Source organism: Dryas octopetala, chromosome 9 (assembly GCF_963921425.1).
Source record: "Dryas octopetala chromosome 9, drDryOcto1.1, whole genome shotgun sequence".
Classification (NCBI taxonomy): domain Eukaryota; kingdom Viridiplantae; phylum Streptophyta; class Magnoliopsida; order Rosales; family Rosaceae; genus Dryas; species Dryas octopetala.
Window position 1 is genome coordinate 5,680,480 of NC_141374.1, and position 24,246 is coordinate 5,704,725.

A 24,246-nucleotide genomic window follows, 5' to 3' on the forward strand; every position below is an offset into this window, starting at 1 on the left:
CCAGACACCCAGCCCACCCTCCCCCCGCCACCTAGCCCCCGTCCACCCCCAACCCATGCCCATCCCCACCCCCCCCACCCCACCCCACCCCACCCCACCCCACCCCACCTCCTTCCCCGCCACCAATCCCTGTCCACTCAGCCCCTCTCCCACCTATCCTCGTCCACCCCCCCAACCCTGCCCCACCCCACCCCACCATCCCCCTCCCCCTCCCCCTCCCCCTCCCCCTCCCTCTCCCTCTCCCTCTCCCTCTCCCTCCCCTCCACCAATCCCACGTCCACCCCCCAGCCCAGCCCCGTCCACCCCACCTACCCAGCCCAGCCCAGCCCAGCTCAGCTCCTTCCCTCCCCGCCTACCTATCCCCGTCCACCCCCCAACCTAGCCCCCATCCCCCTCCCTCCCTCCCTCCCCGCCACCTATCCTCGTCCACCCCCCAACCCAGCCATGCACAGTCCACCCAGCCTCACATAGCCCAACAGCCTCGTCCACCACCTAACCCACGCCACCCAGCCCCACCACCTAGTCCCATCCACCCACCCCACCCAACCGAAAAAAAAATAAATAAATAAATAAACAAGGAAAGACAAATGTAAAAGGGGATAATATCTTTGTGGGGTTTTGGCAGCAAAGCAAAGGCTCAAGTATGGGTTGGTGGAAAGAATTAGAGTTGAACATTGAAGAAGAATGGGAGGGTTGATTTTTTTGTTTTTTTGTTTTTTTTTTGTTTTTTAATTAATTTTTTTGTCCAAAAAAAAGAGATGAAATTACTATTATGCCCTGCCACATCAGCATTTTGTTGTCCACGCCAGTGCCACATAGGCATTTAACGGAGTTGTTTACGAAAAAACTAACGGAGGTACCTTAGCGCCGCTTATTCGTACTAGGGGCACTTTAGTGCCAATTTTTGAAGATTGGGTACCTAATTGTAAATAGACTCGAAGTTGAGGTATATAATTGCAATTAAGCCAATTTTATTCAATAACCCTTTTAAATATCTCTTAAAATTTTTTGACCCCTAGCTCCAAAACTAACAATAATGACCTTTTTATATTTTTTAGACAAAAATACCCCTTCATATACAAAAATGTCACCACAATCCACCATATGTTGACCAAAAATTCGATAAGTTGCTGCACCTTCTTCCACAGTCCACCATGTGTCCACATGGTCGCCACAAGTCGATTTGTGTCGACCATAAATTCCACAAATTCGACCATGTGCTATAGCACCACCATGTTTCTGGGTTCTTCTTCTTCTCTCTCATTTTTGTGTGCTCATTTCTGTGTGTTCTTTTTTAATATCTATATGACTAACATAGAATGTTAATGGGTTTATCAGCACAATGGAAGGTAAAGGAAGGATATAATTTGGGGTTGGGAGGGTAAATAAAAAAATGGGTTAGCTGAGGGAGGGAGGGAGGGCGCGGTGAGCACAGGTGGCGAGTGACATTGTGGGCGTGGGCGATGGGCTAGGTTTCGGATATGCACGATTACCTGGGCTAGAGCCATCTAGTTTTGGTTTCATATATGTTTTTGGTTTCATACATAACGAACTGAATGTTATACCATTTTTATTGCAAAAATTTGACAAGTTTTTTTACTAGCAAAGATTACTTTTGTTTCAGATATGCTTTTTTTATTAATTAAATCAATATTATTGTTGATTTGGGGTTCTTGAATTTGTTCATGGTTTTGGGTTTCAGCCTTCGATCAAATGAGGGAGGGAGGGAGAAAGAAAGAACAAACAAAAAAAAGCTACAATAACAAAAAATTGGGTTTTATATGAAGGGTATTATGGACATTTTACATGAAAAAAGTATAGAAAAGTACATTTTGGAGAGATGGGGTCAAAAAAAGTTTAATGGGTATTAAAAAGGGTAATTCAGTTAAATTAACCCCTAAATTTCGTAATGCTACACTTATCACATTTTTATACCACAATTATATACGATATTATATGATTACTTAGGTGGATAACAACATCAGCAATGTAGAATTCAAATTTTTATTCCTTTTATTATTTTTCAATTATTAAAAAAAATAAAGTAAACTTAATTTATGTTCGACACGATTGATGTCGTTTTCCTACACCCTCCTTCTTTCCTTTCCCTCCCCACATGCTCTCTCCCCTTCTTCGCTTCACCCGCCCGTGCTCTAATTGCCCGCCATCAGCAGAGCACCTATCTTCATCAGCAATCCAACACTTCGTCTATCACTTGGTTAGTTTAGTCTATTATTGTTTTTTTTTATGTGTTTTTTTTTCTAGACATGGACAGAGAAAGGTGGAGGGAGAGAAAGAGAGAGAGGAGAGAGATAGAGAGAAAGAAGAGGATGGAGATACCACCTATTGGTATCCCCAGTGCAAGTAAGTCCTCCTCTTGTTTTTGGTTTAATTGTTGTCATGCTTTTCGATCACTATTGGTCATGCTTTACAATCACTATCGCTATGTACATAGCTTGGATTTTACATTATGTTTATTATTTTTAACTATTGATCATTGTTGTTGCCTTTTTTATCTGATTTTTATTTTTCTTTATGATCTCTATTGCATACATATTTTTTTTTTTTCTAAAGAAGTTGAAATTAACTTGTTGGTTAGGCAAAACATGTAAACGAACTTGCTGGTGGATTATTATTTGTAAAAGCTAGTATTATAATTTTACTTTTTTTTCTCAGCCAGCAAGTTTCAATTTTATTTATGGTATATAAAATGCAAAAGGGAATATGAAGCATCAATAAAAAAGATAATTGCTCGAACATAAAATCGTCATTTTGTTGATTGACCTATACATCCTGCAAAAAAAAAAAAAATGAAAAAACCCTTGAAGGTAAAAGAGCACCGGTGGTGCTGGCCAAGGGCCCTCCGACAACCAAGTCAGTAAGGTATTTGAATAAAATTCAAGTAAATAAACTTGGAGCCATAGATGGTGTTACCTTGATCTTGAGCATATGATGGAGTATTTATAGAGGTTTGAAGGAAACCCCATGGCCTTAGGACTGCAAGTTTAATAAACCTGTAGTCACCGGAAAGTATACTCCTTGTGGGAGTGAATTCCTATACTTGAATCCTTATTAGGAAGGATTCAAGCCACTTTGAGTTTCATGGGAGTTAGAATCCTAATAGAACGTAGAGTTTTTAGGTCCCGTAAGTCGTGAGATGCATGAGAATGCATCCATGGATTTTGGGTGCGAACTCAGATGCATCCGTAGGTCCAAATGGATCCATGGGTTCAGATGCTCACACGAGTTCGAATGTATCTGTGGGTTCGGATGCATCTGGCCCTTCTAAGTAGTTGTGTGGGTGATTACCCTTTATTCTGTGTTCAATGGGTCCTTTCAATTTATGGTGTTCATGTCACGCCCCATTCTGGACGTAGACGAATTGAGCTCGTAGCAGTCGGCGTACTTCTCAATTAACATGAGCTTGATCGTCATCCCTTGACGCCTCAAACTCACATTAACTAAAAAACACAAGCCTGAAGTTTTACTATTTAACCCTTAAATGCGGCAAGTAGGTAGCGTTAACTAGCGAAACGTTTATTAAAACAATGAGCTTGTTGAAAGGTGTGTTTCTAGTTCATTTATTAAAATTAGGCCTAAGTTGATTATTTAAAAATCAATTTTCCAAAATTACAGGATCAAAATATATCGGTCAACCTATGTCAAACGATCAAATTACTAGTCAAATAAATCGGGGTTGACCCAACACACCCCCAAAAACTAGTCTTGCATTAAAAAAGATCTCGTGTATGACAAAATGTCTTAAAACTTTTAATGAGTCAACAAGCAAGTACCAACTAAGTAACAAAAACAACGAACTATTTAGTCCAAAACTCACTTGCTCATGAGGGAACTCTTGGAACTCGAGTATCCAATAGTCGTCGAAGTCGGCGGGGTCTCGTCGTCCGATATAATCTCAATAATCACGATTGCACGATCCATGCATAGAAATATGTGTAGAGGTGAGCATTGCCATTGGATCCTTTGCTCGGCTCACCCGACCTAAAAGGTGTGACCACACAAGTTTCAAGCTTTATCTTAATTAACAAGTATAGCCGGTCAAACACAAACATACCCAGAAATAGGGTTCATGCCAGATAGCACATTCAATAAGCAACACTATCACCAATCATCATTCATAGGATAATGAAAGTGTTATTGCATCCATCATTTTAATCAGGGCATAGCAGGCATGCATGGCTAAATATATATATAATACATGTAACATATATATCATGCACCCATACCTTTGCCATTATGCAGAAGAAATTATCACAACTTGTATAAAATAACAGTAGACCACCCTAGCTTGTACCGTAATACCATCACTATTCGGCCTACAATGATCCCTAGTGATAAAAACGTCCATAGCCTAATGACTACATCACAGTCGCAACCAAGTATACTCACGATTCGTATCCACACGATTATACTAAACAGTACATCTGACCGTAATTCTGGAAAGTTAACTGCTCACTAGGTTTTCACTGTGGTTTAGGGGATCGAAACCCAAGGCTACAAACGTAACCCTTTGTTCTAAGACTAGAGGTTCAAACACTAAATTCTCATTAGTTCCAAAAATACTTGATGAGATTAATGATGATGCATAAATGCATATTCCATTGTATTAACCAATCAATGTATCAAATAGTGCATAATGATATTTTAACAACCAATCAATCAAGTTATTCACACATGGGGTCATTAATCCTATTACTATATTTACTCAAGTCAATTTATGTAAATAGTTCTTTTGTATGGGGTAGCTGAGTACATCACAACAAGAATAAGTCCAAATAAAGTCATTAGTTAACCTTAATTCTATGGTTCTACTCATTTTAGTTAAATAACGACACTCCGTCTTGTCTAGGTATTTAGACCTTTAACCTAACCATTTATATTTTCTATATTCTATAATGGGGTTCACAAATATCAAGTAGTCAAACAACAAGATTAGGGGTCTAACAATCGAGTTCGCTCACTTAGGATTTAATCACTTCAACTTAGGTTAATCACCTATCTTAAATTTAGTCTTCTCGGATGTACCTAGTACACTACAAGAAAAACTACATTTAGCGACAACCCTATTTCGTCGTTAAAAACTGCTGTTTCGTCGCAAAAAACGTTTGGCGACCGAAATATTTCGTCGCCCGTTTCGTCGCCTATAGGGCGTCGCCCTTGATAATTGGCCAAGAAAGAAGGATTTCGTCGTGGATTGCTTTCTGAGACGAAAATATATTTCGTCGCCAAATAGCATTATTTTGTCGCCAATATGCCAATTAAAATTGCGCGAGATTTGAATTTTGGAGCCAAAGTTGGTCGCCTATTGTAAAAATTTCGTCGCCAAGTTTCCTGGATATGGCGCGAACTACACATATTTGGCAGCAAGTGTTGTCGCCAATTATATTCATTTCGTCACAAAATTTTGACGCCAATTATGTTCATTTTGTCGCAAAATGATGAATTTGTCAAAGGCGAGGAAAGCTAATTTTGTCGCCAATTCATTTATTGCTTTTTTTTTTTTTTTTTTTGTATTTAGTTAATATGCTTTATTTTTTGGATTAATTTTATTATGTTTTCATTTATAAATTAATAGACATTTTTAAATCATATTATAAAATATAAATGAAATTTATGTAAATATTAATATGAAACAAATACTAAAATAAAGATAAAGATAATTTTAGTTTAAATGTAACATACAACCTACACATACACAAGTGTTCCAACACTTCAAAAGGACCAGAGCCTATGAATATATACATGCCAAAGAGACCTAAATATCTGAACACTTCATCTAGGATCGAAATATCTAATTACACTTCAAAAGGAGCAAAGTTTATAAACAGTTCAAAAACATTGAAAGCATTTTACCTAATGCATGTACATCTGATTTGGCACATACCTAATGCACTTCTACTGCACATCTAACTTACTTAATGATTACCAAATGGTCTGCATGAAGCCAAAAGACCACAATATCAAAATACCCAAAACACATACCATACCCACAAGTAAAAGTGTAACAGCCTAAGTAGACCTAATATCATCAAGATCATCAAAGGTGTCATCATTTTCACCAACATCATTACCAAAAACACCATGAGAATTGTTTTGTTGGGAACCTCGAATGGCAGCAAGCTCATCTTTCATCTGCATAATATAAGAGGTAAGTTCCTCCACCTTTCCTGTAAGCTCCTCAATTTTCTTATCTCTTGCAGCAGCTGAAGCAATTGATGTGGTATGCATGTGAGAAGTAGTTTCTCGGCGAGGACCATATCCCACACCTCGAATAGTCGTACCTTTAGCAACCCCAACTCCTCTCCCCAAGATCTCCAACTGATCTTCAACAGGTACAATGATTTCCTCAAGTGGGGTACCCTCAGGTGCACTCTCAGCCAGCTCCTTCTTCTTCTCATTCAACTCTGCCACCATCTTATCCTACAATACAAGAAAAAATAAATCCCAAGGTTATATGAGCTAAGAACAAAACAAACAATTTCTCTATCTTCCATTTAGTTCCTTATCTGAATAATCCCAAGGTTACTATTGAATATTCAAGTAACCAAAACTTAGGGATTTCAAGGTTGGAAGCAGTAATTACTAAATAGAAAAGGCCTTATTATTGTTGTGAAGGACTATTCAAAAGCATATCCAACAATATCAACATGCTCAATTTGTACATTGTTTTCCTCAGAATGCAATCCCTCCAAAAAAGAAAAGGAAAATTCTTTGCTGCAGTACACACACACATATTTGATGGTTGCAATAACACAAACAAAGACACAAGTCTAAAAGGTCATAAAACGACCACAAAAATTCATCACAACGTATTTTAATTACTGCAAAACACCACACAGAGTAAATTTGCAATTCTTCACTCCTGGTAACCATCTAACAAGCTCAGCTGATTGTTCAATGTGAATAGGTATAACAAACTATATTAGAAAAGAAGAAACACAATTTAGGGGCTAACTGAATGCCTAAGTAAAGCAGAGGTCAACTATTCATTGCTCTTTCATGTACAACCCCATCATAGCCTACCTTAATTAGCTCCCTGCATGTCTCTCTCTGTCTCTCATAATTCAGAACACATATATATACAATTAGCTGCAGAGTTCTATTGGTGGCAAAATGGGCTGCAAGCAATCAGATAAGCGAAACCCAAAGCCAAAGCACAAAAACAGATTGTGGTCTCCTGAAGAAGACCAAAGGCTTCGAAACCACATCCTATAAAATGACCATGGCTGCTGGAGCCCTGTTCCCATAAACGCAGGTGAGTTTTTTAGCTAAACACCTATACCAACTCTAGTATATATATGTGTATATATTGCCTACCCAATTCACCAAACGTTTCAAATGTGCACCAAATTTGTAGGATGTTCAAAGCATTGCCTGGTATTAGTTAACTAATGCATGTATCCCTTATCATTCCATCTAAGATGACTATGATGATCAAGAATTTCTAACTGTTTGATTCTTATATTCCTTTCCCATTTTTTGAAGAAACCTTTCCCATAATGATAACTATACAAATGGCCAATCTCCTATCTATTGTTTATATAAATTATGTGGCATGCTTACTGTGTTATAGTTCATTAAAAATTACTCCATATAATTAAGATTAAGACACATTCAGATTGGTAATGATAAAAGACTTTCAATTAAGCTGCAATCATTAACTGACCCTATAAGTATTAAAAACAAACTACTCCAAACACAAGGATTTAGTCATATGCCTAGCAGATTTGTGTAATTAATCGATCCCTTACATGTTTTTCCTTGGCTTTCTCGTCCCTCCAGTTGCCCGATTTGCTCTTATACATATGGCCCCAATTCTCAATATATGTAATTTGTTGACCCTCCTAAGTTTGCCAACAAATGAAAAAATATATTGAATACATACTTAAAATACCAAAAAATTAAACATGCAACTGAATATATACTCTTGGTAGTTGGTACCAATTTTTTGGCTTCCATGTGTTTTTGGAAAGGTCGTGAGCCACCATGGTGGTTATGTGGCAGCTTACTTCGATTTTCTCCGTTGATCCTAGCGCGTTTCTACATGAGGAAAACACATCAAAGTTATAGATTAACCATAAGTAGTAAAAAGAAAAATCAATCAAAAGATCAGTATAATTAATTAACATACCTGATATTCATTTGTTGAGTACACCTCATCAACTAACCAGTGCCAATCCTCTATAGGTCGCTTACCCAACTCCTTTGGAGGGTGTGCCCGTGCATATTCAAGGTCCTTCAGCTGCGTCTGCTTCTTGTAATGCTTGTGGAGCTTGGCTCTCCACTCTTTGAAGGTTTTTGACATATGGTTCTCAACAAATCTCCATATCTCTGGGTCCTCCAAGTCTATATCAAACTTAACCTGATATTTTACACAAGACACATGTTAAAAATGCATGTAGACATTATTATACCTAGCTAGTAACATTAGTTTGATTATTGTTCCCCCTCCTTAACCTCCAACTATAACCCTGTCAATAATGTTGTTTTCATTGTGTTGGTACTTGGTATCCTCTACTATAGTTGTGAATAGACATCACAAAATGGAAAAATTTTTATCTATTATTAATGTTGTGTATTTCTACTCGTACCGATAAAGACTGCCATTTCAGATTCTGACACTTCACACATGGACATGGAGTCTCATTACTAGAGTTCACATGCTGGCCTGCAACTTCTATGAATGATTGAATACCTTCAATATATTGCTGACTCACTCTATTGGGATTGTGAATCCATCCTCTGTCCATCTTGAACTGATTGAATATTCTTCTAATCTAACTACCAAGTCTGATCATTTTCAATTGTTAATAAACAACAAGCTACACATTTGTCAACTTCACAAATTTAAAAAAATATATTCAATCAATCAATGAACTTTAACAAGTTATTCACAAATTAAAATCAGATATTCATAACCTATTTAATTTTTTTGCTCTCATTTATAAGAGTATAAGAAGCTGTCGTAAGAACATTTCAGGAGAGTGCAGATACATTTCCAGTACAACACACAAACAAAAATGACTAATATACAAGTTCCCAATTTGACTAATATGCATTTGCTGCTACTAGAGGTTCCCATTTGGTTTGTGTTGTGCATGACAATTAGAAACCTATTTTTGTTAATTTAAATAAACAGAGCTGACTATGCACACACTGCAATTCAATTAATATGGTTTGATAGGCTTATTTACCTACAATCAACTGCTCAATTCGTCTCGATTGCAATTTCCAAGCTGAAATTTGACCGATGAGTGAACTTTAACAAGTCATTCACAAATTAAAATCAGATATTCATAACCTATTTAATTTTTTTGCTCTCATTTATAAGAGTATAAGAAGCTGTCGTAAGAACATTTCAGGAGAGTGCAGATACATTTCCAGTACAACACACAAACAAAAATGACTAATATACAAGTTCCCAATTTGACTAATATGCATTTGCTGCTACTAGAGGTTCCCATTTGGTTTGTGTTGTGCATGACAATTAGAAACCTATTTTTGTTAATTTAAATAAACAGAGCTAACTATGCACACACTGCAATTCAATTAATATGGTTTGATAGGCTTATTTACCTACAATCAGCTGCTCAATTCGTCTCGACTGCAATTTCCAAGCTGAAATTTGACCGATGAGGAGAGAACTAAAGAGCTGAAAGAGGGAAAAAAAAAAAAAGTAAGCTAAATTCAAGATTGAAGAAATATACCCAGATTTGTCAAAAAATATTTACTCTAGTTAAGGCATGCATCTATGTTAAATCGTCGACATAATGTAAGTATTCTTTCATACAATTTGAATTCATGGTATTTATGTGCTTGAAGTCTTACTGCTACTTTTAATTTTAATTTTTAAGGTTAATTGTCTCAATCAATAAGGCAGCAACACACCAACACAAGGCAATCACAAGCGAAATCATGCACAAGCACAAGCAATACCGTCCGTTTATTAGCTTTTCTAGAAAACCTTAACATGGTATTTGTTCTTAGTAAAAAAGAAAAAGGAATAGAAAAGTGAGCATAAATGCTTTGGACTTTGGAGGCAACGATTTAATTGATAGAGAGATAAAGACTTTGCTTGCAAAACATTACTAGAGGTGTTGGTTTTTACTAGGAGTAGAGTCAGCTGAAAGCACATTATTCAATTAAATATTAAATTTTTGTTTGCAAAGCTTGTGTCATATCTTTGCAAATATTAAAGGTAAAGTAGTACTAAAGTCAATATAGTCATATCTTTGCAAATATTAGAGGTAGAGTAGTACTGACTACTAAAGTCATATCTTTGCAAAGTTTGCATCATATCTTTAGCTGAGCAATATTAAAGTCAATAAAGTAATAAAGTCATCCCTATAATTACAAAGTTTGCGTCATATCTTTAGTATTTTACATTTGCAAAGTTGCAATGCATATGAAACAAATCCCTTTAGTATTTGTCTACTCTACATTTTAATAATGTAAAATATCTTCAATCAATCATGAACACTAAGAGCCCCAAAGGACAGCAGTTTTAAGGTTTTTTTTTTTTAATTATTTACTCTCAGCATTTTCCAAGGAGAAGAAAAACATAGTTTAGTTTAAGAGAGAGAAGCTATTAGCTATATCTATCTATCTATTTAGGGAAGACCTGTTCCTATTTGTTGAGCATAAGAAGAAACTTAGGAGACTAGTGTAGTGGTGAAAATCATCAATATACAGAGAGAAATAAATTAAGAAAAGAAAAACAAAGGTGAAATGGGCAGGCCTCCTTGCTGTGATAAAGAAGGTGTTAAAAAAGGACCATGGACTCCAAAAGAAGATATCATTTTAGTCTCTTACATTCAAGAACATGGTTCTGACAATTGGAGGGCTGTTCCTACCAATACAGGTTCAATTGTTTCACCAAATTATGTGTCCGTATACACATATTATTATTATATACATAATACACTTATTACAAATAAATAAAATTCAGAATAAACTCAAATTTAATTAAATAAAAAATGTTACATTATTTGAGGAATGTAGCATCACTCCAAATAACAGCAAGGCAAAAGCAAACTTGGGGGCAGAGTGAAAGGAAAGGATATTCTCATGCATATGAACTGATGGATCAAATAAAGTTAATTTTATTGGTCTCTTCCACACCCACTTTCCGAAAGTACTAATAAAGAAGAACTTAATACAAATCATCTCAATTTCAAATTTTCGAAAGCATTCAGGATACAATTAACACCCATTCGAACTAATATATGAAAAATGTATTCTGTTTCTGTAAAACTGTAAAAGTAATGGAAAGATCAATTCATTTGTGTTATGCAAGCATATTGGGTTGACCCTTGTTAATTTGTTTGGATTTCGTCAAATATAAACCTGATTAGCAACATAATTCTTGTCTATTTTTCTTTTTTTAGTAACATATCATGGGTATGTATATAATCTGCTGGTCAATGAGGCGATAACATTTGCATTAAGTTGATTTTGTACTATTTATGCAGTTTGGGATATAAATTTGGCTGTTAGTTTGGACAAAAACCTTTTAACATGATGTGTAATTGCGCATATTTTCCTTTGGTATGCATATGCAAATGGCAGAAATCAACTTGATACTAAGAAAATACAGCAACACAAGCTTTTACTTTATCACAATTAGTCTTAAATCCAAGACCAGAGCCCTTAATGAGCTGCCTTTGTACTTTTGTAGGACAGATGACTTTACCCACATGGATGCATGGTCCATTAATAAATTCATATTAATTATACCTTCTACATACATGCATACATACAGAGAAATGCATACATACGTACATACATACATACATACATACATACATACAAGTACAAATTAAACTTACCTGATTCAGGAGACCCAGAGTTAAAACTTTGACACCCTTCTCCTCTGCTTCAAGTATGGCTTCCTCAATCAAGCTGTTGATGGCTTCATTTTGCCATTGCATGAAGTACTGCAATTAATTTATAAATAACACATCATCACATTAATTAACTCTATATTGGGGGTTTAAAACACAAGAAATGAATTAATTACTAACTAATGTTCTCACTTGCACGGTGTATTTTGGTATAGTTATGGGTTGTAATGGCAATCTGGGTTTTGTATAATTTTGAGATAAGGAGGTAGGATGTTAACTCTCCATTATTTGTTATTGGAGGAAGTGACATATAAACCAAAATCCTTTTAAGAGAAAAAATGAGAAAAGGGGGAATCTCCATAATGCAACTAAAAAGGAAAGCTTTACCACTTACCTCTTGCCTCACCACACGCATAACAACAAAGAAATTTGATGTACATCTAATTTTATAATTAACCTCTATTGAACAACAGGCCGGCAATTCAAAACCAAAGATAGCTATTGAATACAACCTAAATAGGCTAGGAATGGGCCTCTGCAACAGCCTTCATCATAAGACTGTTTAAATGATAATTTGCCATGTCTCTCATTGCCTACATCCTTTATTATAGAGAACATTCACTCTAGTAATACCTCCCCATTAACAGTAAGCCAACATAAGAGTGTCTTAGCGTAAGTAGACCAACCAAGCAAATATTGGACAAACCCATTTTACAAATCAACATTATTCCCTTTTAGCATTCCCTAGATAAAAGTGGGGTGGCCATGTCCCCAACTAAAAGCTAAAAGAAAGCCTTTTCTCAGTGTTATAGGACATGTGTCTTACAACTTACAAGCACTCAACCTAAACTAAACAATGATTCTTCATAAACTTCTCCAGCAATTTTTTCAGCAAATCCAACAATTAACTTGTTCAGAAACTTTTACTTCTTCAACTTGTTGAGCAACTTATCCAGCAAGTCCAACAACTTGGCACGGAAGAGAAACATTTTCAATACAGTCCAGATTGCTACGCTACTACATAGAAAGAGTAGGGGAAAAAAAAAGAGTAGGGGAAAAAAAAAAGAGCAGCACCCCAAAATAAATAAATACATAGAAAGAGCAGAAAAAACATTTGTCATCAAGACTCATGACAAGTCAATTAGGAACGAAGGGAGAGAATGAGATAATGAGAAATTTGGAGAAGACAGCACTAGCAGAGCACATTTTGGTTTCTGATTTTTCAAAAGGTTGCTAGAGATAATTTAAGTTTTTACTTTGTCTTCTTCTTGAAAAGAATATAGTTATTTGCAGAGACCAATAAGATACAGAGTGAAGAACAAATTTTCTAGAGGCTATACATGACTCTGATAAAGAAGGTTTCTAGTTTTTATTTTTTATTTGTATGGTTTTCGAATGATAAATGACAATCTTATGTAATTTTCATTCCATGTAGTTACCGAAAAGAGAAATACTGCATCCCCATTTCCTTTCTAATCCATGAAAATTAACCAAACAGTCATTCCAACTCAGACATACGACTAAACAAACACAGAGGGTTTAGGAAATGCAAACCTGAAGACAAACAATGGAAGACCTCTCAGCTTGGCACTTGTAGATTGGGAAGATATGCTGAGAATCAAGCGCCGCCGTCGGAATGGGCCGAATCGGAGTGAGGAAGAGAAAGAAAGAGTGGAAGAGAAATTAGGACAAATGAGAAAGAATTCTATCAGAAAGAGTTCAGAACAAATGAGAAGTTTCTTTTTGGGAAATGTAAAAAATCATTAAAAAAAATGGACAAGGGAAAAAACTGGGGGAAAAATATTATGGGAGCCAAAATTTGGCGCCTTAATTATACGCGACGAACCTAAATACAATAGGCGACCAACCATTTGGTCGCCCTAAAGTTCAGTCACTTCGCTCATAGACCCACCAAGGAATTGGCCACGAAATATTTATTTCGTCGCCCAATAATCTATTGGCGACGAAATATTCTGTCGCCAATTTATATTTGTTTCATCGCCAATGAGTTTACATATTAGTTTTCCAAACATTAAATCATAGACGACGAGATAATATATTTGGTCGCTAATTACACATATAGACGACGGAATTGAGGTCGGTCGCCCAAAAAGTCGTCGCTAAATGTAGTTTTTCTTGTAGTGGTAGTAGACACACACTTCCCAACCACCATTTAAATCATTACAATTCCCAAATCAATTACAAAGCCAAGTATATTCAGACAACAACTTAAAAGAAGGACTTAAATGGAAACAAACAAGAAGTTTCCAAAAGGACATGCACACAGGCATCACCTTTCTCTTCCTTGAGCCCTTCCAAGGATCTCATCTCTAGGACTATTGGGCCATTGAACTCAATGGTCTTCCTAAGCATTCAAAACCAAATCTTGCATCAAGTAAAGTAAGTTGAAGTTATCAACATGTTAATTACCATGAATGAGATTTCTCTCACACAATGGCCAAGGAACCATTCCGGCCATCACTCACAAGCAAGTATACTTGCATACAATCATCATGTCATAGTAGCAACCAAGAGTCATGCATCAAGTAATTTGATTTCATATTTCACAATATTAAACAAACAAGACATAAAATATCACAAGCATAAGGGCATATCCAATCAATCATTCAAAAGCACAAGGGCAAACAAGATATTTCATTCATTAATTTTCTATAAAACTTAATTTGGGCAAGCAATACTCCCCCTACCTTTTTAAGTAGCTACCCCCAACTCCAAAGCTCATAGATATTAACAAGGCCCTGTAAAAGAACACAGACACACTAAATCACACTCAAGTCCAAAGTTAGAGTTTCACTGAGTAGCATGCTTGTTTGGCAAGTAAGAATTGTTCCGGATACCAAATGATTAGTTTAAGAATGAGAAGACCCTAATAAGCTTTAGATGGACCTCAAAGAGTGTTCACAAAGTTACAAATTGTTTAAAAGGTCAAGTAAGAGGGTTTCAAAAGAAGGGAAATCCACTAGCTTGTTAATTGCTTGCAAATAGGCTCACTAGGGTAGGGTGTTACTCTCAGATTTATTTAAAAATAACTACAATTCCAATTGATATGAAAATTGGTGGAATAATACTAGACATACAGGGTTTAGACACAAAAAGTATCATGCGTTTTTGGAGCTGTGGATTGGTACAGTTTTATCAATATTCATTCAAGCCTAAGATTTGGATGCATTGGTCATCCTCCAAATCCAAAGTTTGAGTACTTGAAAGGAATCATACAGCCTTAAACCACATGGTTTTAAATGAGAAAACTCATCTTTAGTAGTCTAATATCATCCCAACAATCTCAGTTGAAGACAAAGTCATAGGGAACACAATGATAGGTTAAAAACATGACATGCAAAAGGGAAGTTGTTGTCAGGTTTCAGATTTTCAAGGCAAGCTTAGAAATTGCACAAAAAATGCATTCGAGGTCGAATTGAGGTGATTTTTATCTTGAAATAACCATTATGGTGTCTAGTTTTAGATTACCAAAAATTAGTTTTAGATATCTTACCAAACGATACAATTTTCAAAAAGAGTGCAATGGGGTCAAAGACTACCAAAATTAAGAAAATTGGATTTTTGTGCAAAACTCAGAACTTTAGACTCCCTTTTCAAAACCAAGCATACCAACACACTCAAATGAAATTTCAAAGGGGTTTTACAGGTTTCACAACTCAATGAAAGTCCTTTTACCTTAGAGTATAACTCGGTTTTGAGAGGAATTCAATAGTTTTCCACTATGCAAGCTCTAAGAAGCGCGCATTCCTTTGAAATCCCTCAATGGTTGTCACAACAAAGCTCAAAGTTGAAGTTCTCACAATAAGGATAAGGGTACAATTAACCTAAGTCTTACTTATCTTATGTTAGGCTTTGAGCTAATCTATTCCAAACCCAAAGCAAAGAGACGATTTCTTCTTCTCCAAAGCTTCAAAAAGAATCTAGCATGTCACAATCTAGTAGCAACAAGACTCACCAACGTTAAATAGGTTGAATAACAACAAAAGTAAGGATCTTGGTCTTGGATCTTACTAGAACTCAGTCTTTCTCTACTCGAATCCAACTTGCAAAAGGTTTTCAAAAAGGGTAGAGGGTCAGTTACTTCAAGCTTGAAGGCTGATTGAGAAAAAGTTGAAATCTTGGGGAAGAAAGTTTCGGCCATGTAACTTTTTTGGCCTTGATTTGTTGCACACGATGATTGTTTGGAAAATCCAGTGTGACATGGAGATCAGCTTCGTCGAGAGGAAGAAAAGCCTACATGGATTGCCGCCTATGATAGTGGATGGCGGAAAACCGACTGGGTAGTGTCGCACAACCCGCGAGTTCTTTAATCGAATTTGGGCGGATTGGCTTGAGAGAATTCCAGTGGGTTTTTGGGCTTTAGTATGATTTTCTAACATTTTTATGTCAAAAAATCTATGTATATTTTCGCCCAAGCGCTACTTTTATAATTATGGCCCTACACTTAAAACAATTGTTACTTTATTTACGTCTGATTCGGGTTCTGTTTTCACTTACATGCTCATGAGCTTGAGCTATATCCAACTATACTAAAATTATAGCCAAATTATTTAATTTTTTATATAGGTCATTTGTAAAATTCAAAACTTTCCTATCAAGGGCATTTGCATCCAAATTTTTAAAATATTCACCAATAACGAATCTGTTTCTGAAAAGTGTTTCGAAAATTCCTATAAGCTCTTCTTGACTTGTACCATTTTTCTACTGCCTCAAATTCAAACTTCAGTTCCCGAAATTGATTCAATTTAATTTAAATATTTCCAAATATTTCCAAATAATTCTCAATAATTCTAATAAATCCTTAATAACTTCAATTAATTCATCAAAAATCATTAACACTTACAATAAATTTCGAAAATCCTCCAAATCCTTATTGACTCTAAAATGGCTTAGAACAATTTCTTGAGTCCCACAACTAAACTTTCCTTTAGACTTCTTAAGTCCACAACCAACAAAATTTCAAATTTCTAATGTAATTTGTGTTGGGTTGGTACAATGAGAGATTGATCCAATTATTTAATCTTTTGCATAGTTATTTGCAAATTGGTTAAAAGATGCTATTGATACTAGTATATGAAAGTGACTTTGCATAAGCTTTTGAAGATAAAGAGGATGAACATGATACTTTCATGCATTCTTATTATGATGTTTGATATGATAAATCCAAGAGTAGCCACCCTAAAGACTCTACTATGATTAGCTATTTGCTTATTTTTTTATTATGTTAGCACACTTTATAAGTTTATTTATCTTTCTATATTATGTAGTGTAATTTGGGATCATTACACAATCATGATGAAATGTGGGATAGACTTTCATTTCATACATATGGTGTTGGGCATGTATTTAATTTAATTTTCATTTTAAGTTTTTTCAACAAGTTTTACTTAAAAATTGAAATAATTGAAACTAAATCAAAAATAACTAAAAACAATAAATATCGAAATATTATGAAAAATGAACGATATTGAAAAAAATAGGTGGTATAGATTGACGATTCGATGCAAACTATAAAAAAAAAAAAAAAAACTTAAAAATCAAGAGAGCAATGAAGTTTGCAGCGTCTCAAGAGGCACCGCAATTTGTAGCATTATCTATGGTCGAGCTTGTAGCACAGTCTCTGGCAGAGAGGTCGATAAGAAATAGGGTGCACACGGTTCAGTTATCCGAACTAGTAAGAAAAAACCAGTAACCAAACCGAGCTCTCGAAATGGCTATTTCTATAATCGAAACTGAACGGTGGCTGGGCAAAACTGACAGGTTCGGTTAACTGGTCATATCAGTTCGGTAGGTTTGAATATTCAGCGACCAAGCAACCGTGAGACAGAAGGATCCAGGGAGAGAAATCGAGCGGCGAGAGCAGGGACAAAGAGAGATCGAGCGGGGACAGAGAGAGAGATTAAGCGATGAGAAAGAGAGTGAGTGAGCAACGATATCGGGTTTGTGGGTTATTTGCTCAGGTGGGATGATGAATGAGTTTGGGTTTGAGTATCTGCAACCATGAAAACTAAAAACCTTAGGGTTACTAAACGGGAATCAGAATGAGCATGAATCATAATAAGTAAGAATCAGAATGAGTAAGAATCGAAATGAGCAAGAATATGAATGAGTAGAAATCAGAATTAATCATTTTCATTAAGGTGTTTACTAACTGTCATGAATTGAAATGAAAATAATGTTGATTCCCATAAACGTGTTTACTAACTAGCATGAATAAAAATCAAAACCTTAGGGGGAGAAAGAGAGAGAGAGTGAGCGACGACTCACTGAAATGAAAACCTTAAGGGTTTTTTTTTGTTTTAGTTTATATATATATATTATAGTTTATATGTTTATTACATAGTTTATATATATAACATATAAAACATTTAGGGTTTTTTTTAAAGTCTAAAATGAAAAATACCCTGATCGGCCGACCCACCTGAAAAACACGGTGACTAACTAGTCCACTTTAATTCACCGAGCATTTAGTACAAAATGCCACTATCAGACAATGACAATCATTGTTACTGTGCGACAATAATTATTTAAATTGCACAAATACCCTATAAATTGTCAATGTCACATAGTGGAAATAACAATAATTGCCACTATGTGACAATGGCAATTTCTCCCTTTTTTTTAAAAAAGCATCTAGCGCTTGATGCAAAAAACACGAAACAAAGCATAACATGAGCTTTTTTTTTTTTTTGGTTACATGGCAGACTTAACGCCAGAAAGAAAAGACAACCTAGCTAGCTAGAGCTCTGGCCCTGCCTAGACCCAAGAGGTCATAAGCTAAGAGGGGAGCAATGGAAGGGGGAGGAGAATAAAAAACATGAAGACCCAACTCAAGATCATGACTCAACTTTGCTAACTTACCCATAAAGTCAGCAGCAAAGTTGGCCTCTCGATAAACATGACTAATAGAGCAAACCCAATTCTTCCTTATGAGACTTTGACAGCAAAAAACAAGGCTGAAAAGAAGGTGATTCACATCAACTGTGGAAGAAACCAATTGAACAACACATTGGGAGTCACATTCCACCATGACTTGACGAAAACCCTCATGATAACATGAGCTGTATTTGTAGAAAGTGGACATATTCATCATTCCAACTTTGAAGGTGAGTTTGTTTATTATTAAAGGTTGTAAAATGGACTTTAAAGTAATTTACTTAAACATTTATATAACATACAAAATTCATAAAAGTACAAAATAATTTATAAAAGACAAAATTCATAAAACACGAAATAAACACAACAAGAATTAGAAGTCCTCACCTCAGTGACCTCACCCTCGATCTCGACACACTCGCCTCACCTCACTCACCGCCCTTTTCACTCACTGAATCCTCTCTCTCTCTCTCTCTCTCTCTCTCACCACCACGTCCCTTTCTCACCCTCTCTCTCTTTCTTTCGATCTTACCTATCATCAAATCAATTTTCATCTGTCGCCTCTCTCGATCTTACCCATCTTCCCAACCTCTCTTAGGGTCTCCCATTGCCGATTTGAAAGGTAATTTTTAACCTAGGTTCGATTTAGGGATTTAGGATTTAGGGTTTTGATTTCTAATTCTCTGTTAGTGTCAAGGTTCAAAATATCGGCCGTGAGGATATTCCACACAACAATAGATATTGGCTTCAAAACACATAATTTTTTAATAAAATTTCAGAATATGTTAAATCAATCATCAATGCATGATTTAAACATATAAGTGTCACAAATTTGAGTCTATATGATAAGTCAATGATATTTAGGGGATATTATAAAAACATAGCTATTATAAAAACCAGTAAACTATATAAATACAAGTATTATTAGTTTAAATTATAAACCATTTTTTATACATTTTTTAATTATTATTAGAATGTTATCCCTATTAAATTAGAATGTAAAATTACAATATTTTACTAATAAAAAACTCATAAAAAAAAAACTAGGAAATTTAGAGTCCAAACTCTTAATATTATTCTAAACCCAAAATTTGGTGGTAAAAGTTTGAGCCCAAACCCACTAATTAAAAATCTATTATAAGCCCAACACTCATTAATCAATGAGATAGCAGCCCAAACCTAACATCTTTACAAAGCTTGAGCACAAACAGAGAGGGAGAGAGAGAGAGAGAGAGAGTGAGTGTGAGACAGAGTGTTACAAGAGAGCAGCGATCGAGAGAGAGAGAGAGAGAGAGAGAGAGAGAGAGAGTGAGACAGAGGGAGTGAAACAGAGAGAGCGAGACAGAGACATAGAAAGAGGAGACTCACCTTCACAAAGCTCACAGCTGCTGATTGAAGGTTCTGCTCAAAGTTTGGGTGCCGCAACTCTCAAAAATTGGTGCAATTTATTGAAAGTTTAAGTTTGGGGTTGAATGGGTTTTGATATTCTAATGTTAATTCATTGATTAGGGTTCTTAATTAGTACATGGGTATGCAAAATTAGGGCTAATTTGGCTTAATTTCTCATTCTTCCCCCTTATTTTCAATTTTTTTCCTTTGAATTTCGGTGAATGTTGGTCCAACTTAGTGTTAGGGTCTTCAAGTTTTAGCTTATTTTGATGTTAATTTGCTAATTTCGTGTCTCAGATCAAAAGGCTCCCTGTCTCACCGAGCTGCCAGTGCACATCAGGTATGAAATTAGGGTTGTAATGTAAATGTAAATTAGGGCTTTTTCTTCTTAGTAATTTATGATTTTTTTCTGAGTGGTTTTTTCCCCGTAAGTAACATTATGTAATTTATATAACAAATGTAAATTGTTTTGGGTTCTCATTCTTGGTATGTACTCTGATTTGTGTGACTCAATCTTGGTAAATTGTTTTTGCCATTTTGTTGGGAGAAAATTATGTACTCTGATTTGTGTGACTTATATGGGCTCTGATTTGTGTGAGTGTTCTCATTCTTAATAATTGATGAATACCCTAGTTAGTAGTTATATAAACTAGTTAGTAGTTATATAAAGTTATAAGATTAAAGTTGTATACTAGTTATTAGTTCTTACTTACTAGTATATAAAGTTATAACACAAAGTTACTAAACCCATATTATAGTTTATATTGTTTTAATTTGGTTTTATTGTCTAAATTACTAAAATCAACCCAGACAAAAGTAAAAACCTAAAAAGTGAAAACCTGATTTCTTAGGGTTTCGGATTTATATTCTGATTTAGGTGGTGTTGATGTTAATTTATCACTTTTTTGTGTCAGATTTCTCAGGGTTTCGGACCAACTCAGCTCTATCTCTCTTGGTTGCTGCCTCCCTCTCTCACTGAACTGTGATTAGGTATGTAATTGGGGCTTTTACTTGGGAACTAGATAGGGTTTTCCTATTGGTATGCTTGCTGGTTTAGGGTTTTAAAGAGTTTGTATTCATGCTGCTGGGAAACTATTTTTAGCTTTGTATGCTTGCTGGTTTACAGTTTTTAGGGTTGTATGCTTGCTGGTTTAGGGTTTTTAGGGTTGTTGCTTGCTGGTTTAGGGTATTTAGCTTTGTATGCTTGCTGGTTTAAGGTTCTTAGGGTTGTATGATTGCTGGTTTAGGGTTTTTAGGGTTGTATGCTTGCTGGTTTAGGGGTTCAAGTCCCGCTATCCGCCCAGGATAATGGGTAAATATGATATATTAAATTATCTATATTTCTATTAGGGTATACTTGACCACGATAGTATAGTGGTTCTACTCTCCCTTTTTTTATTTAGTTTTATATGCTTGTTGGTTTAGGGTTCTCCTATTGGTTGCTGCCTCTTATTACTTGGGAATTGTATGCTTGCTTGCTGGTTTCTTAGGGTTTAGGGTCTCTAATGAGATATACCATTAGGCCCCCAGTTTACCAAAAAAAAAAAACATGATATACCTAATATTATTTTGTGGTGTTTATTGCTGCCTATATACCTAATATTATTTGAAACTAAAATAAAATTTTCCAAGTTCCCTTGTCAGTTGTCACGCTTCACCTTGTGCGGATGCAAATTTCTTTCAGGGGTATTTTAGATATTTTGCTTTAAACCCCTGATTCCGAACTGAATCCTCTGCCCATCGGCCTTCTTTCACTCTTCCACTGTGACTTACATCCCCGTCACACAAAACCCTAACCCCCCTCCTCTCTGTCTCTCTCTCTTTCTCTTCCCGCCACCGTCGTTGTCGCAATAGCTTACTGCTCCACTGTTATAGCTGGTTCGTCATATTCTTCTTCTTTGGTTTCCTTTTTTTCTTTTTTCAAATGAAAAATATTAAATTATCGTAGTTATTCTCTTCATCACCATGAAATTAATTGCTGGCACACCATATTTCTGTTTGGTTCCCAAGAAATCGATAGAAGGAAAATAAATGTAGGAGTGAAAACCGAAACCACGTTCTGGATTTCGTTACCTTGTTTGGTTTTTTCATCAAAAGTGTGGTTTCCGATAAATTTTTTTGGTCGTGTATGGAAGAAGGAATCTTGGGGAGTTGGGATGGCTTATTTACGAAATGGCAGAAATGCTCTCCGGAAAATCATTAGAGACACTAAGAGTCATTCCTCCGAATCGGAGCGCATGATGAATCCTCTGATATATGCTTGTCAAGGAGTTAGGCATAGAAAGTTGGAAGTTATTCTAACAACGGTGCGCATTTCTCCTCCAACTCAGTAATTAGTGTTTGGATTTTATCTAGTGAATGATTGATTGGTTTGGCACATTCAGAGCGTAGATAAGCTTGGCAAAGCTGGTGAGACTGTGAAGGTTGCACCTGGACATTTTCGCAACCACTTAATGCCCAAATTGCTTGCTGTCCCAAATATTGACAAGTATGTTTATCTCGTCAAACAGCAGCGCAAGGTTCTTTGCTTTTCTTATGATGTATGTTATCAATGTTCATCCATTAGTTTTTTTTTTTTTTTTGGTTTGATTGTGGTATGCTTTTTGTGAATATTGTTCAGCTTTGCCCGCCTGAAGAAGAAGAAGAAAAAGAAAAAGAGGAGGTTAAAGTAGTTACTGTGTCTGAGGAAGCTAAGCTGAAAGAGTATGAAAAGGCGGCAAAACGTTTGGATAATGCTCGTCTGGTTTGTAGCCTATCTAATATCTATATCTATATCTTTTTCTAATCAATGCTTAGTTTATTTTGATTGTTTGTACAAGAGTGATATATGTGATTTAAGTTCACAAATGGGGTTACTTTTGATGTACTAATGATATGCTTGGTTAAAGTTAAATGTCATATTTGAAAGAGTTAAGAGGAATGAAATGAAATTCCATGACATTCTGGAGTGAAAGGTGTCAAATTGAGGGTTAATCAGATTGATTCTTAGTAGCTTATTCTCTTCTTGGAGAGAGAGGTGAAGCTATCTTTTAGAAAGCTGGTTGGATGTTTGATACATACAAGAACTAACATGTTTTGCTTTACAAATTTTTACAGGTTTTGCGGAGGTCCATCAATCTTGAAAAGTTCCGTACACGTGCAACAAAAGAAGACCCTATAGAATTGCAATCCCCTGTGACAATAGATGATCTTGTGTTTGAGGTATGATTCTGTTCTTCCTGTATTCTAACTTTTTTCCTTGAAAATATATTAAAGAAAAAAAAACAGCCATGTTGTCCAAGTCAAAATATTTCTGCTGATTTTCTTTCTTTGTTTTTATGATACATTTTGTATGTCCTTTTAGGTGGCAAGGCAGCTTTGTATACGCATTGTACCAGAAAATGTGCATCTACCATCTCCTTTGTCAACTGTGGGAGAGTATGAGGTGCCACTGCGCCTTCCGAAGTCCCTCCCTCTGCCGGCGGGGAAGGTTCATTGGACTCTTAATGTTAAAATCCGGTCTGGATAACCGTTGTTCTTATTCAATTTGATTATTTTTTGTAATTTGATAATTGTTAGTCTGATGTACTTTGGAATTGAAGACATTCCTATAGTAACCCCTGACTCAAATATTTATTTCTGTTTCTTTCTCCGTTTTGATACAATTTTTTCTTTTTTTCAATAAAATGGGTTCTTTAAATTATGCTCATGTTAGATTCTGTACTCTGCAGCTGTAATTGTTTCAAGTTTGATAGACATTGATTTAAAATCGTGCCAAGACATAGGATCTGAAATATGCAATGATTATTGTCATTCCTTGAGTAAGGACCTACTGAACTCACAAATATGTTGTGTTCTAACGTGCTTATCACCAAGTCTATGAAAATGAAATGCCACTTGTACATAATGTTGCTTCAATTGAAAACCGCTCGGCAAAAGAAAGACAAAAAAAGGCCAACTATGATGTGAAAGAGTAATAATAACAGTCACATATCAGGAAAAAGCACGAGAAGAGCACTTAAGACCATACGCAATTCTCAAAAGGTGTTGTTCCCATCAGAAACGATATGAATAAACTGATGCAGCGGCTGAAACATTATGCAACTTTTGTTTGCCC

General features: G+C 35.8%; 2 protein-coding genes across 5 annotated transcripts; one reads left to right on the top strand and one right to left on the bottom strand.

Annotated features, from left to right (window-relative positions):
- Positions 1 to 6,030: 6,030 nt before the first annotated feature.
- Positions 6,031 to 8,198, bottom strand: LOC147273399 (uncharacterized). The gene is made up of 4 exons (XM_086228216.1): positions 8,153 to 8,198; positions 7,963 to 8,061; positions 7,773 to 7,865; positions 6,031 to 6,441 (listed from the first exon to the last, which is right to left on the bottom strand). Exons 2-4 carry the CDS (start codon positions 7,978 to 7,980, stop codon positions 6,031 to 6,033), a joined length of 522 nt encoding a protein of 173 aa, XP_086084342.1. The 5' UTR covers positions 7,981 to 8,061; positions 8,153 to 8,198.
- Positions 8,199 to 19,984: 11,786 nt separating this feature from the next.
- On the top strand, positions 19,985 to 23,838 carry LOC147273400 (Ribosomal protein L9/RNase H1). Of its 4 annotated transcripts, none has more exons than XM_086256900.1 (8): positions 19,985 to 20,199; positions 20,448 to 20,490; positions 21,065 to 21,140; positions 22,286 to 22,456; positions 22,535 to 22,669; positions 22,771 to 22,893; positions 23,247 to 23,351; positions 23,494 to 23,838. In XM_086256900.1, the coding sequence occupies exons 4-8, from the start codon at positions 22,307 to 22,309 to the stop codon at positions 23,656 to 23,658; spliced, it is 678 nt and encodes a 225-aa protein (XP_086113026.1). In that variant the 5' UTR covers positions 19,985 to 20,199; positions 20,448 to 20,490; positions 21,065 to 21,140; positions 22,286 to 22,306; the 3' UTR covers positions 23,659 to 23,838. The 4 variants fall into 4 exon arrangements, with proteins under 4 accessions (XP_086113026.1, XP_086113028.1, XP_086113025.1 ...); XM_086256902.1 differs by having other exon boundaries at positions 19,985 to 20,159; XM_086256899.1 differs by having other exon boundaries at positions 19,986 to 20,199; positions 22,289 to 22,456.
- Positions 23,839 to 24,246: the final 408 nt, after the last annotated feature.

Coding starts and splice junctions, on each gene's coding strand:
- LOC147273399 (XM_086228216.1), bottom strand. Junction 6,442..7,772: donor AGAAAGCCAAGGAAAAACAT/GTAAGGGATCGA, acceptor CTTGTATTGTAG/GATAAGATGGTGGCAGAGTT.
- LOC147273400 (XM_086256900.1), top strand. CDS start 22,307: ATGGCTTATTTACGAAATGGCAGAAATGCTCTCCGGAAAATCATTAGA. Junction 22,670..22,770: donor TCGTCAAACAGCAGCGCAAG/GTTCTTTGCTTT, acceptor AATATTGTTCAG/CTTTGCCCGCCTGAAGAAGA. Junction 23,352..23,493: donor TAGATGATCTTGTGTTTGAG/GTATGATTCTGT, acceptor ATGTCCTTTTAG/GTGGCAAGGCAGCTTTGTAT.